At 40.3% G+C, this 12,688-nt stretch overlaps 1 protein-coding gene across 1 annotated transcript in view; it reads left to right on the forward strand.

Annotated features, from left to right (window-relative positions):
* The first annotated feature begins 8,798 nt into the window (after positions 1–8,798).
* Positions 8,799–12,688, forward strand: part of Diaph3 (diaphanous related formin 3) — a 450,161-nt gene continuing 446,271 nt past the window's right edge. The window contains exon 1 of the mRNA XM_070002884.1: positions 8,799–9,070. Within this exon, the coding sequence (XP_069858985.1) occupies positions 8,900–9,070 (171 nt within the window). The 5' untranslated portion in view covers positions 8,799–8,899. The remainder of the gene's footprint in view (positions 9,071–12,688) is intronic.

Consider the following 12,688-nt stretch of genomic DNA (forward strand, 5'->3'; position numbering starts at 1 on the left):
GCAAGACTCTGTCTGAAAAACTAAAAACAAAATATAAAACAAAACACATCACACGCCAACTCATCCCACAACCATACAAGTAAAGAACCTCCCAAACAACAACAACAACAACAACAACAAATAATAGAACAAAGCAAACCAAAAAATGAACCTGAGGAATGACACAGATAATAAGAAGCCCTTCAGAGAAGGCACTGTGGCTGCTGCCTGCAGTATTCATTGGGGAAATCAAAGTGCAGCCTGAGAAAGCAAAGGCTGCTTAAATTATCAGGGCACAGGGGGAGGGAATGGTTTGAGGAAAGGTAATGGTGTGGAGAGAATGAATCTGAGTTTTACCATTAATGGAGTATTGACAGGATTTGGAGATAGGGTATGACAAGAAGCAGATTCTGCTTAAGTAACTGGGGGGGGCGGTTTCTGTTGTTATTCAGTAAGGAGGGGGAGCTTCCTAGGTGATTTGCTTTTTGGGAGCTTACTTTTTTATGTATTGGATTTTAGATGTCTAAGAAGTGTTTCAATTTTCTCTCCTTTCTAATTCTGTCAAATTCTGAAAATAAACAAAAACTAACCTTCTTTTCATTTTGTGCTGCTTTAATTGGTTTAACTCTCAGTGATATGGCCTGGCTAAGAAATTGCTCCCAAAGGCTCACCTGTTGAAGACTTGGTCCTCAAATGATGGTGCCACTGCGGGCTGGTCACAAGTGTTCTAATTTCATCCAGAATATATTAACCCATTGATGAGTTAGTAGCTGAATGGGTTAGAAGGAGACAGGGTCTACTTGGAAGGAATAGTTCACTAGAGGGTGCTGTTCCTGCCCTAGCTCTTTTTCCACTTCCTGGCTACCATGAGGTAAGCAGCCTCCTCTGCTACCTGCTCCAGCTGCCATGATGTTTTGACTCACCATAGGCCCATAGTCATGGAGCTACCAGTTGGCCATAGACTCAAAGCTCTGAAGTCATGAACCAAAAGAAATCCTTTCTCTTTTAAGTCACTTTTCTCAGTTTGATGCAACAATAGAAAAGTAATATACAGAGGCTGCCTACCTCATTCCTTTTTTCCCCAGATTTTAGGGTAGTACTTTCTGTTCTCCTGAACCATCTTGAAACAGGTGTGATTTGTCAAAATGAGGGACAAGTCAAGGAATACTTTCAGGATTTTTATCTAGGTACTAAGTGACATTAAGGTCTGGGAATGAGGACTTGACAGTATAAAATTGTCTGAGGACTTGTAACTATAGTGTCAGGACAACATAAAAATCTCAGGAAATTGTAAATCAGATAGCTCAGGGAAAAGGTAAGGTGCTGACTATTGCAACAAATTACACATTACATTTTCATGACCCAAATATGAACACCCATGTGTTAATCTTAGCCAATTGAGAAAATAACATAATCTATTGTATCAAAGACTATAACACAAACAAAAGAATGCACACAAATGGACAGTTTAAGGAGTAACCTCAGGAAAAACAGGTTTAAATATCTGTAATCTTATGCCATGTCCATACATAGTAATTCTCTTGAAAATGAAAAAGAAAATCATGTAATAAAAATGAAATGAAATAGAGATACAAATGGAATAAAAGGACAACTTGAAAGTTTCTGTAGTTTATTTTACCCTTATTTTTAGCTTTGAGTGACATAGTTATTATTTGCTATTGTCAGGCAAATTATTTTCCAACTGACTCAACAAATTATATTTAGGCTTTAGTAATTGTGCTTTAATATGAAGGAATTAAATCATAATCTCACAATAGTCTTAATAATTACCTAATTCATTTTTTTCTATTATTTCACATACTGGGAATGCAGTTTGGTTCTGACATCTAACACTTTTAACTAAATCTTAGTTAAATGTCTTACTCTAATAGGAATATTTCTGTTCTCTTTTAAATGGCTCTATCATCTACAAACATGGGCAGATTAATTTTCTAATCAGAACATTCTGGGAAACTATTAAGCATGACATTAAACTGTGTTCTACTAATTATATTCCCTATGAAAAATTTCTATCTGAACTTACAACATGAGACCCTAGAGAAAACTTATCGGAGCACAAATTGTTTAATTCTATTTTAAGAAGAATCATATATCCATATAATAATTTTGATTTCAGATGTACCTCAAAACAACTCTGTTTTTCACACCAGTTGATTAAAATGTTAAGATCTTCTTGACCTTGTTAAACATATTATTTTTTAAATTAAACATGTTAAATTATATGTGGGTGTGGCAAAGCCAAGTCATTTGTTCCACTATGGAAATTAGTATTCCTTCTGGTTGGGAATACCAGTCACATTAATGAAAGAGAAATAAGAAAACAAAAGTAATTGTGATACACATACAGTAAAAGCACATTCTTTTAGCAGGGATCAGAAATCATTTTCTATCAATGGTCATGTAGCCAATATTTTAGTCAGTAAGAGCTCTTTTATAACTACCTCACTCTCATAGACAAAATTCACTTCTAGACAATGTATCAGAAAATGGGTGTAGTTGATTCCCAGTTATATTATCTTCATACACACACACAAAAACAAAACACAAAAAACCCAAACCTCCTGGCAGCTGGGTGCCACTACAGGCTCAATCGTGCTAAGCTTGTGAAACCTTGACAGAGGTAAACACATAATATGTCAATGATCATTCTGTCCATATGATTTACAAAAACTTGTAAAACAGAACATTATTAACCATGGAAACCCTGCACATGAGAGTATGTGAGACATCAATTCAAATCAAGTGACACTTATCTTTTGACAATGAGGTTCTAAAATGAAGGTGTCACAAGCTAGAGGATTAATGTACAATGAGGTATACTTCCTTGTCTATATTTTATACATATGTATATTACATATAAATGCACAGGAATATCTGCATATATATTTCAGCTTATTGTTTATATATTTTTTGCAAATTGACCTCTTCTTCTTCTTCTTCTTCTTCTTCTTCTTCTTCTTCTTCTTCTTCTTCTTCTTCTTCTTCTTCTTCTTCTTCTTCTTCCTCCTCCTCTTCCTCCTCCTCCTCCTTCTCCTCCTCCTCCTCCTCCTCCTCCTCCTCCTCCTCCTCCTCCTCCTCCTCCTCCTCCTCCTCCTCCTCCTCCTCCTCCTCCTCCTCCTCCTCCTCCTCCTTCTTTTAATTTTTTGCTTTTATTTTTTGCCAGTACTAGAGTTTGAAATCAGAGGCTCATGCTCACTTGGCTCTCCTATTTGAGCCACATCTCCAGCATGGCTTTTTTGCTGGCTATTTTGGAGTTAGAGTCCCAAGAATTTTTCTTTCAGAGCTGGCCTCAAACCTTTATTCTTTGCATCACAGCCTCCTGAGTAGATAGGATAATAGTTGTGAGCTATGGCCATCTGCCCAGTATACAAATATTATTTATCTACTACTTGTCTCTGAAATACAGTGGAGGAGTCTATTGCCCAACAAACACCCATGTTACTTTGTCCTCTGCTTGACTGTGAGTTAGTTCACTCATTTTAACTAAATATGAAGAATATGTTTTTAAGAGCTTCTCCACAGAGTTCAATGAAATTGCTCAGGGTGATAGGTACAAGTCCATATCCCTTTACCTTTACTAAGGTTACCAGACTGTAATCCAAAGTGGCTGAGCTGGTTTTACCTGCTACCGTTTTTTTTTTTTTGCAGGAATTCATGTATCCCCACCTTAGCCAATGCTCCATGGCAAGGGACTTTGTAATGTCTATTTAGTAATAATATCAATTTAGATATTATCTATTTAGTCAATTTACTAAAAGCAAACCAGTCCTCTTTCTTTCTTTCTTTCTTTCTTTCTTTCTTTCTTTCTTTCTTTCTTTCTTTCTTTCTTTCTTTCTTTCTTTCTTTCTTTCTTTCTTTCTTTCTTTCTTTCTTTCTTTCTTTCTTTCTTTCTTTCTTTCTTTCTGTGGGGATGCTGAGTCTAACCGGCGCCATCTTGGCCATGTGGTGGATAGGGAATTAGGTTTAACTGGTGCCATCTTGTCTTTATGGTGGAGGAAGGGGAAGTCCCACCTCCCAGGTGATGGGTGTGCCTGACCTCTTCGACATAAAGATGTGGACTTAGAGGACAGGTTACTGGACCTGTCAGTCCTGTGCCTTGAACTTGGAAGAATCTTGAGTTTCCCGTGACCTTGCCCCCATCCATGACAGTATTTAGGTGCAGACAAATTCAGGCTCCATTACATCATGCTTCTGTCTCTCGTGTCTCCTGTCCACTTCAACTCTCCATTGGAGTTGATATCTGGTTTGTTGGTATTGTTTTACTGTTCTTTCTGTAAGGTCCAACCTGAGAAGGTGGGACAAACTCCTCCCTCCTTTTGGTTAAGTCTCTGCTAAGTACCTGTATCACCTAGGTAACTGGCATACATGGAGGCAGTCACCCCCCTCTCTTCCTGGGGCTCATGCTGGGCTGCCCCCCTCACACCTCCCATCAGACTATGGGAGATACCCAGGCCCTGAGGTTACATCCACATCCAGTATGGCCACACCTCCCTGCCACCTGACCAAACCTGGCCGTACCTTAGTCCCACTCCCTTCCCTACTTAAACCCATACAGATATCATTTGCATCTTTCAGTGATGTGCTCTCCACCATGCATGCAGCAGTTTGGTAATAAAATAAACTTCTCTTCCTGCTTCAATACCATGTGGTGTTCACTTCATCAGCTACCTAATTAAACCGACCTATTTAATTTACCTTACATATAGTGCCCAAAGGGGTAAGCTGATGGCTGCCTGGGTTTAAATAGGGAAAGGCAGGGGAGAAAGTTCAACCATGTGTGACCAGGTGTGTGTGGGGTGTGGCCACACTGGATGAGGATGTGACCACAGTGCCTGGATCCTCCCATGGTCCAATGGGAGGCAAGAGTGGGGTGGCCCAGGACGTGACTTGGGAGGACAGGGAGGTGACTGCCTCTAGGCGTGCCAGTTACCTAGGTGATAGAAGTACTGGGCTGAAACTTTGCCAAGATGAGGGAGGAGTCTTCCCTACCTTTCCAAGGTGGATCTTACACTTTCTTTCCTCTCTTACTTTCATGGCTCAGTTTTCTAACAATGTTAAGTGTATTCAAGGAGCTGCAGGTCTTTGAGACAGGAGTCCACCTGCAAAGGCTGGCTCTCCAATAATGACTCTCAATTTGACCTCTCAAAGTATGGCTTCTCTGTTTTCTTGTTACTGAGATAACTTAACATTTTGCCATCGATTGGGGATGATCAATTCCTTCCTTTAAGTATCCTCAGAATCCTGAATGAATCCTCATGAGGTTGCTTTGGGTAATTGATATGTTAATCACGGGCATTCCAGTTTTCCAAGCTTTATCAGGCTTGCCTTTGACACCCACAGCTAGGTAAGAGCCTGGCACTCAAAGCCTAGTCATGCTTTCTTAATGGACAGCATCTTACAAAATCCAACTCATTATGTGACCATGATGAAATGAGACAAAACATGACCACTTCCTAATTTCATGTCATCAAACAAAAAACAAGTCAATTTGCAAATAATAAAATACTAATGTTAAATAAACTCATGGAAAGCCATCATGGTCTGTTTAGTTTTGGACAGATCACTCCAAACTACGATGGACTCACTCATGCTTAGCTTTATATAGTTAGCTTTTATTCTGACATGGACCCCAATATTGGGGTCTGTGATCAAAGGAACGAGACTGAAACAAAGCGAAAGTCAGGCAAAGCTGTATTTCATGCCAAGCATCTAGAAACAGACTGATTGGTCAGGGTCGCCTTGGCAGAGAGCAAACCCAGCCCAGTTAACATGGGCTAACTTTTATGGGGAAGAGGCCATATGGTTTAGGCTGGTCACATGCAGGTGACCAATGAGGTTACAACTTACCCTAAGCAGTTGTTTAAACTAGCCTACCACTTTGGTCAGTTTTGGTGCCTGGGTTTGGTGGGGAAGAGGGAGGTGGGGTTTGCATTCCTTGATAGGGGTCTGTTACATATGTGCTCCTTACTGATGTGTCCACCTAGCCTCTAGGCTCTATTATCAGAGACTTGCAATCTACATCTTTCCTAAACTTGTAAACAACAAGATGGATTTAAACCAGGGTGGAGTCACATAGGCTCACTGGGTCCTAACATTAAGATTGGGTCCCAACAGACTAGTTTCTAAAAATACCAGAAGTTTCATACCAACTAATCAGAAAGGAACCACATTCCTTGAGCAAGCCTGAAAGTTCCCTCTGTTTTAACCCTACGGGGAAAGAAGCTTTGAGATGACCAATCTACTGTTCACTCTTTTGCCTTCCTCAGCATCTTTGTTGTTGATAAAGCCAAACTCCTTTGCTCAGTTCATCTGGATGCTCGTAGTAAATTGTAGAATGTAGTGTTGCTGTTATGTCCATAAGATCTTTACACAAAATTTGCTGTAATTTTGTTTTTTTCCACCTCAGATTCCTCCATCCTACATAGGAATGATTCCTGAGTTATTGATGACAACTTTAGCCTTGTTCTTTGAGCTGTCATGCTCTTATATAAGATTGATAAAATACACAATTACTGAACTGTCCCCACTACTTAGTAAATCTGACTTGTTTCAACTATAAGTATTGATTGCTCTATGACTGGAAGATACTTGGGTGGAAGGGCTTCATATATGATGTCTCATAAAGCGTAAAAGTACCGTTTTTGGTAGATATTATAATTTTAATTCACCTTTTGCAAAGAGAAGCAAAAAAAGGTAAAGATCATGTCCAACATTGCATAGCTTGTCAGTGGAAGGATAAACATACCATGGTCTGTCATGAAACAGAATAAGTACTGCTAGCTTGCCTAACCTTGTTGAACTCTTAGACAGTACCCTAAAGATCAGGTGCTCTTTGAAGACAGAAACTGGTACAGAGAATCTGTAAAAAACAATCACTAAAAACAAAACAAAAAAGCCCTCCAAAACTATCAAAACCAAAAAAGCCGTAGCATGATTTACTTGGAACTAGGGCCCATCTTTCTAAACTTCTGTGATAATCTCCCTCAAGAACTTCTAGTTGTTTCTTGTACCAAAATCAATAGTGTGTCTTTACCAGAATCTTGGCTTATGTCACCTTCATACTGTCAGAAGATGGATAATTTAAGGAAATAGGTAAAAGAAAAAGTAGAAAAGTAGAAAATGAACACTGATGTTGGAGAAAACTATATTAGTTTATTGCTTGGCCTTTGGCATATATGCAACAAGTTTTGCAGCATTTGGTTTGTTCATTATAGGCCTATGAAGCTACGTCAGGTCCGTGTTCTTGACCCTTCTTGGCCTTGTTTTGCATAGAATGCCTTTTATTGGATTGGCCTGCCACTCTCTTGCCCTGTATTCTGCCTTTTGCCTTTCCAGATCTTCTGCTTCAGATTTACTCTGTAAAATGAACAAACAAAGAAATTGCAAGAACATTTACAATACTGTGTTATTTGCTGGAATATTCATAAACCACATTCAACTGTGAGATCTTTAAGGTATGGTTTAGTCAGGTTGATTTTTTTGGGGACCCTTCTACTATGTCAGAGCAAATACTCAGCACTGAAACACTTTGCAGGCATTAACTCAGTATAATTAATTAATTAATTAAATTTTACTAAGTAGTTGTACAAAGGGGCTTCGATTCCATAAAGTCAGACTTTGAGTACAATGCATTTTGAACCATGTCATCACCTCCAGCATTCTCCCCCATCTTTCCCATCCCATACCTAACCTGAAGTTATATAACTCAAGTTTTACATAATGTACACTGAATGACTGGAATTGCTCACCCTTCCTCCTTCTGTATGTCCTGCCTCCTCCCAACCTTCCCTGCCAGCAACATGTTTCAGCTTCTGGGTAAGTAACTAAGTCTTTAGCACTCTGTAAAAAACAGTAACATCCTTTCTAAGCATTCTGTCCACTGGGTGTTATTTTCTCTTCTGCTGCTGCTGTAAGCATGAATATACTTTTCCTAGTGGCAATCAAATCCTAGCTTCCAACTAGACACCAGCAAGAGCGTTAATGAATAATTTTACGTTGCAGCACAGCTGGCACACTGGATTTTTCCTCCTACATTAAACACTTTTTTTTTCCTGGTTTGGTACTTAGGATTGAACTCAGGGCCTGGAAGCTGTCTCTGAGATGGTTTGCTCAAGGCTAGTACTCTACCATTTGAGCTCCATCTCTACTTCTGATTTTTTGATGCTTAATTGGAAATAATCTCACCAATTTTCCAACCCAGGCTTGCTTCAAACCTCAAATCTCAGCCTCCTGAGTAGCTAAGATTACAGGCACGAACCACGGACTCCCAGATCCATATTCAAGTTTGCATTCATTTTTTTTTTTTTTTCCTTTTTTGCCAGTTCTGGAGCTTGAACTCAGAGCCTGGGCACTGTCCCTGAGCTTTTGGGCAAAACTAGCACTCATCACTTGAGCCATGGCATCACTTCCTGCTTTTTCTGTTTACGTGGTACTGAGGAATTGAACCCAGGGCCTCATGCATGCTAGGCAAGCATTCTACCAAGCCACTGCCCTTGAGTTTTAAGAAAAATGTTTCTCTGAAGTCCAAACGCACCCAGGGAGTTGACTTTCATTTTAGTTCTCCCAACTTGACTTCTCTCTGCGACCTTAAGACGAGAAGCTAGGACAGCCTGAAGGGTGGAATAGCAGAGAATAGGCAGGCAGGACAGCCAATTGTATTCGAACTCTTCCGGAAGGGGCGGTGCCCTGTCGGGGAATTGACCCTCTGAAGCCCGTGATTGGCCAATCCAGGGCTGAGCTCAGTGGCGGGAGATTTTGGATGTGTTGGCCCGGGACTCTGCCGCAGCGGTTGTGGGCTAGGCAGGTCTGACCACCTGGGTCGCGGGGCGGAAAGCGAACCCTCCGGGACCCTCGGGCGCCCGGATCGCGTGAGCTGAGCCTTCTCTCCGCGCCACGAAGGATGGAGCGACGCCGGCCGCGGATGCAGCCCCCTGCCTCCGGCGCGCCCGCGGCGGCCCCGCACCCCTCCTCCGCCTCGCTGCGCGGCTGCCGGGACGGCCGGACTCCGCGCAGAAAGGGCCCCCAGCACCCTGCCGGCCCCGAGGAGCCCGGGGAGAAGCGCCCCAAGTTCGTAAGTGTCGTCCGAACCGGGGGCCGGGCTGGTCCGGGTCTCGGGTGGGACCCGGGATCTGGGAGGAGGGGATGTGGGTGTGTCCTTCCACCCAGCATTTGCCCACATTTTGTGCTGTTCATCCTGAGTCTCCGGTCCCCACCGGGCCACCGGGCCAGGGTCCGGTTCTGTCTTCTGACAAAGGCAACTGGGTTTTGTGCCGACCCCTGCGCGCGCACGTTTGCTTATTTGCTCACTTATGACTGGCTTTCTCCCAAACGAGCCACGCCCCCAGTCCAGCTTTTTGCTGATTGTTTTTTGCGACCTCCTTTTCTGCCCGGTCTGGCTCTGAACCTGGATACTCCAGCTCTCAGTCTCCTGAGTATTTGGGATTATAGGCTGTAAGCAAGGCTTTCTGCTGCATATTTTAACCCAGTAAGGAAGTTTTAAGATAGATACATTTTTTTTTTCCTTCCTTCCAGTTGTAACAGCTCATTTTGAAACTTGGCAGGCTGGTAGTCACTGCTAAAGAATGTTTTGTTTAGTTTGGAAAGAAGTGCAAGTATTTCAAACTTGAAACTTCGTTACTCAGGTTCAGTTTGCTTATTTCCATTAACACTCAACGGTATGTATTGACTATACTACATCTTAGTTTGTTTTTAAATGATATCAGCTAGTTAAAGAAGAGAGTGATGGTTGTTTCATTTTGTGTGTAAGTAAATTATATATGAGTTGCAGTTTTGATATGAATCCTACAAAGTTGAAATTTTAGTACTGACCCTTCCATTATAATTATACTTAGTATGGAAAACCAGTTTTTGTTTTTTATTTTTTAAGGCCATAGTATAGCATTCGCTGCTGTTGTGGACAAGTGAACTTGAATAATGGAAGTTATGACTCACAAATTAAGGAAATAATTGCTTGTGAACCAATTGCTAAGTATCAAATATTGAAAATGAGGGATAGTATGGATTAATTATGCTAAATTAAGCATCAAAATGGAGACATTTTGTAGAATTGTTGTCTATACTTGATCATTGTTATTTTGAGTGGTTTGAAGAATGAACATGAGAAAGTTAATTTAGCAATGAAAAATGCTGTTAATATGAGAAGAATTCAGTGGTTTGAGGACTTTTCTTCCTTTTATAGCCTACTTTTGGGCATATCAATCTCATTTTTTAAATTAATTAATTAATTAATTTTTAACTGTAATGGTTCAGAGTAGATGTATGATTTTCTGTTACTACTGACAAGGAGACTCAAAAAAGAAAAGACTTAAATGTTGGCCATAGCATGTCATTTCTTTCCTTCTTTCTTTTTTTCTTTTTCCTTCCCTCCTTCCTTCCCTCCTTCCTTCCTTCCTTCCTTCCTTCTTTCTTTCTTTTCTTTCTCTTTCTGTACAGGTCACTTTAGTAACATGTACATTTTAATAATAATGATTCTTACATATTCCATGAACACAGAATTTCTCCATTTTTTAAATACCTTCTTTAATTTCTTCAGTTTTCCCTGTTGGTCATTCACAGTCTTTTTTTTTTTTTATTGTAAAGGTGATGTACAAAGGGTTTACAGTTACATAAATAAGGTAATGAGTGCATTTCTTTTCAAGCAGTTTTCTCCCATTTTCCCTCCCTCCCTACTCTCCTCTTCCCCAAGTTTAAAATTCATTTGCAATGTAGTGTTTAGTGAGTGTTGCTATTGCATTGGTTCACCCTTTGTCCCCTTCCCTTCCTCAAGTCAGATAAACTTATATACAAGACAAAGAGTTCCGAAATCAGAAACAGTGACCACAGGGAATAAACCAGAAGACGAAAAAAAAAGACAAAAAAAAAAAAAAAACAACTCCCCCCCACACAAAAACACAAAAACACCAAACCACACACACACAAAAACACCAAACCTGCAAACAGTACACTAAAAAAAGGAAAAAAAAAACCATACACACACACACACACACACACACACACACACACACGCCCATGCACACGCACACACACGCCCATGCACACGCACACACACACACACGCCCATGCACACGCACACGCACACACACACACTCAGTCATACACACACAAAACCTCTTGTTTCTGTATCATGGAGATCATTTATTAGCATCATTTTATATGGTTATATGTATATAGCTATTGAGCCATTGTGATCCTCTGCTAGGACTATCCTAGACATATACTAATTATTACAAAGGAGGAAAACCATGGAGCCTATATTTCTTTGGGTCTGGCTTACTTCACTTAATATAATTTTTTCCAAGTCTTTCCATTTCCTTACGAATGGGGCCATGTCATTCTGTCTGATAGAAGCTTAGAATTCCATTGTATATATATGCACCACATTTTCGTGACCATTCATCTACTGAAAAGCATCTGGGTTGGTTCTATATCTTAGCTATGGAGAATAATGCTGCGATAAACATAGTTGTGCTGGTAGATTTAGTGTGGCCTTGTTTGTGATCATTTGGGCAAATGCCCAGTAATGGGATTGCTGGATCATAGTGGAGATCTATGTTTAGTCTTTTGAGGAACCTCCATACTGCTTTCCAGAGTGGTTGATCTAGTTTCCATTCCCACCAGCAGTTTCTCTTTTGGCCATATCCCCACCAGTATCTATTATTATTTGTTTTCTTGATAATGGCCATTCTAACTGGGGTGAGGTGGAATCAATGTAGTTTTGATTTGCATTTCTTTTATGGCCAGAGATGTTGGGCATTTCTACATGTCTCCATTGGCTATTCTTATTTCCTCTCCAGAGAAGTCTCTTTTTAATTCTTTAGCCCACTTATTAATGGGCTGGTTGTTCCTTTGAGGATTTCCTTGTGGGGAGTTTAATTTTTTTCACTCTAAGTATATTTTAGGTATATAGCCTTATGTCTGTTGGAAATCTTCTCTTATTCTGTGGGCTTTTGTCCTTTGCCATGCAGAGGCTTGGCAGTTTAATGCAATCCAGACTTTCTTTGATTTGTTGTGTTTCTGGATCTTTACTTATGAAACTTAGACCTGTGCCAAGGAGCCCTAGTGTTTCCCCTATCCCTTCCTGTGATATTTTCAGGGGATCTGATCTTACATTGAGCTCTTTGATCCATTTGGAATTGATTCTGGTGCAGAGTGATTTGTAAGGATCTAGCTTCAGTTTTCTGCATGTGTATAGCCAGTTCTGCCAGTGCCATTTGTTGAAGAGACTTTTCTTTCACCCCAATTTTTGGCTCCCTTATCAAAGATTAAGTGGCCATTGGTCATTTCTGGGTCTTCTATTCCATTGGCCCTCAGGCCTGTTCATATGCCAGTACCAATATGTTTTTATAACTGTGGCTTTATAATAGAGTTTGAAGTTTTTTGAAGTTTGGTATTGATCCCTCCAGCACTGTTTTTCCTGCTAAGAATTGTTTTTGCTATTTAGGGTCTTCTGTTATTCCATATGAAATTCTGGATTGCTTCTTCTATTTCATTAAAGAATGATGTTGGAATATTGATGGATATTGCATTGAATTTGTAGATAGCTTTTGAGCATGACATTTCTTAAAAGGAATGTAACGATGAAATGATGCCTCTAAGACAATAATGTAAGCTCTATAAGGAATACGCACATCTAAAGTGCTGTGCTTGTAGGTGGGGTTTGTTTTGAATC

This window comes from Dipodomys merriami, unplaced genomic scaffold (assembly GCF_024711535.1).
Source record: "Dipodomys merriami isolate MVZ:Mamm:240054 unplaced genomic scaffold, mDipMer1.0.p SCAF_6, whole genome shotgun sequence".
NCBI lineage: Eukaryota > Metazoa > Chordata > Mammalia > Rodentia > Heteromyidae > Dipodomys > Dipodomys merriami.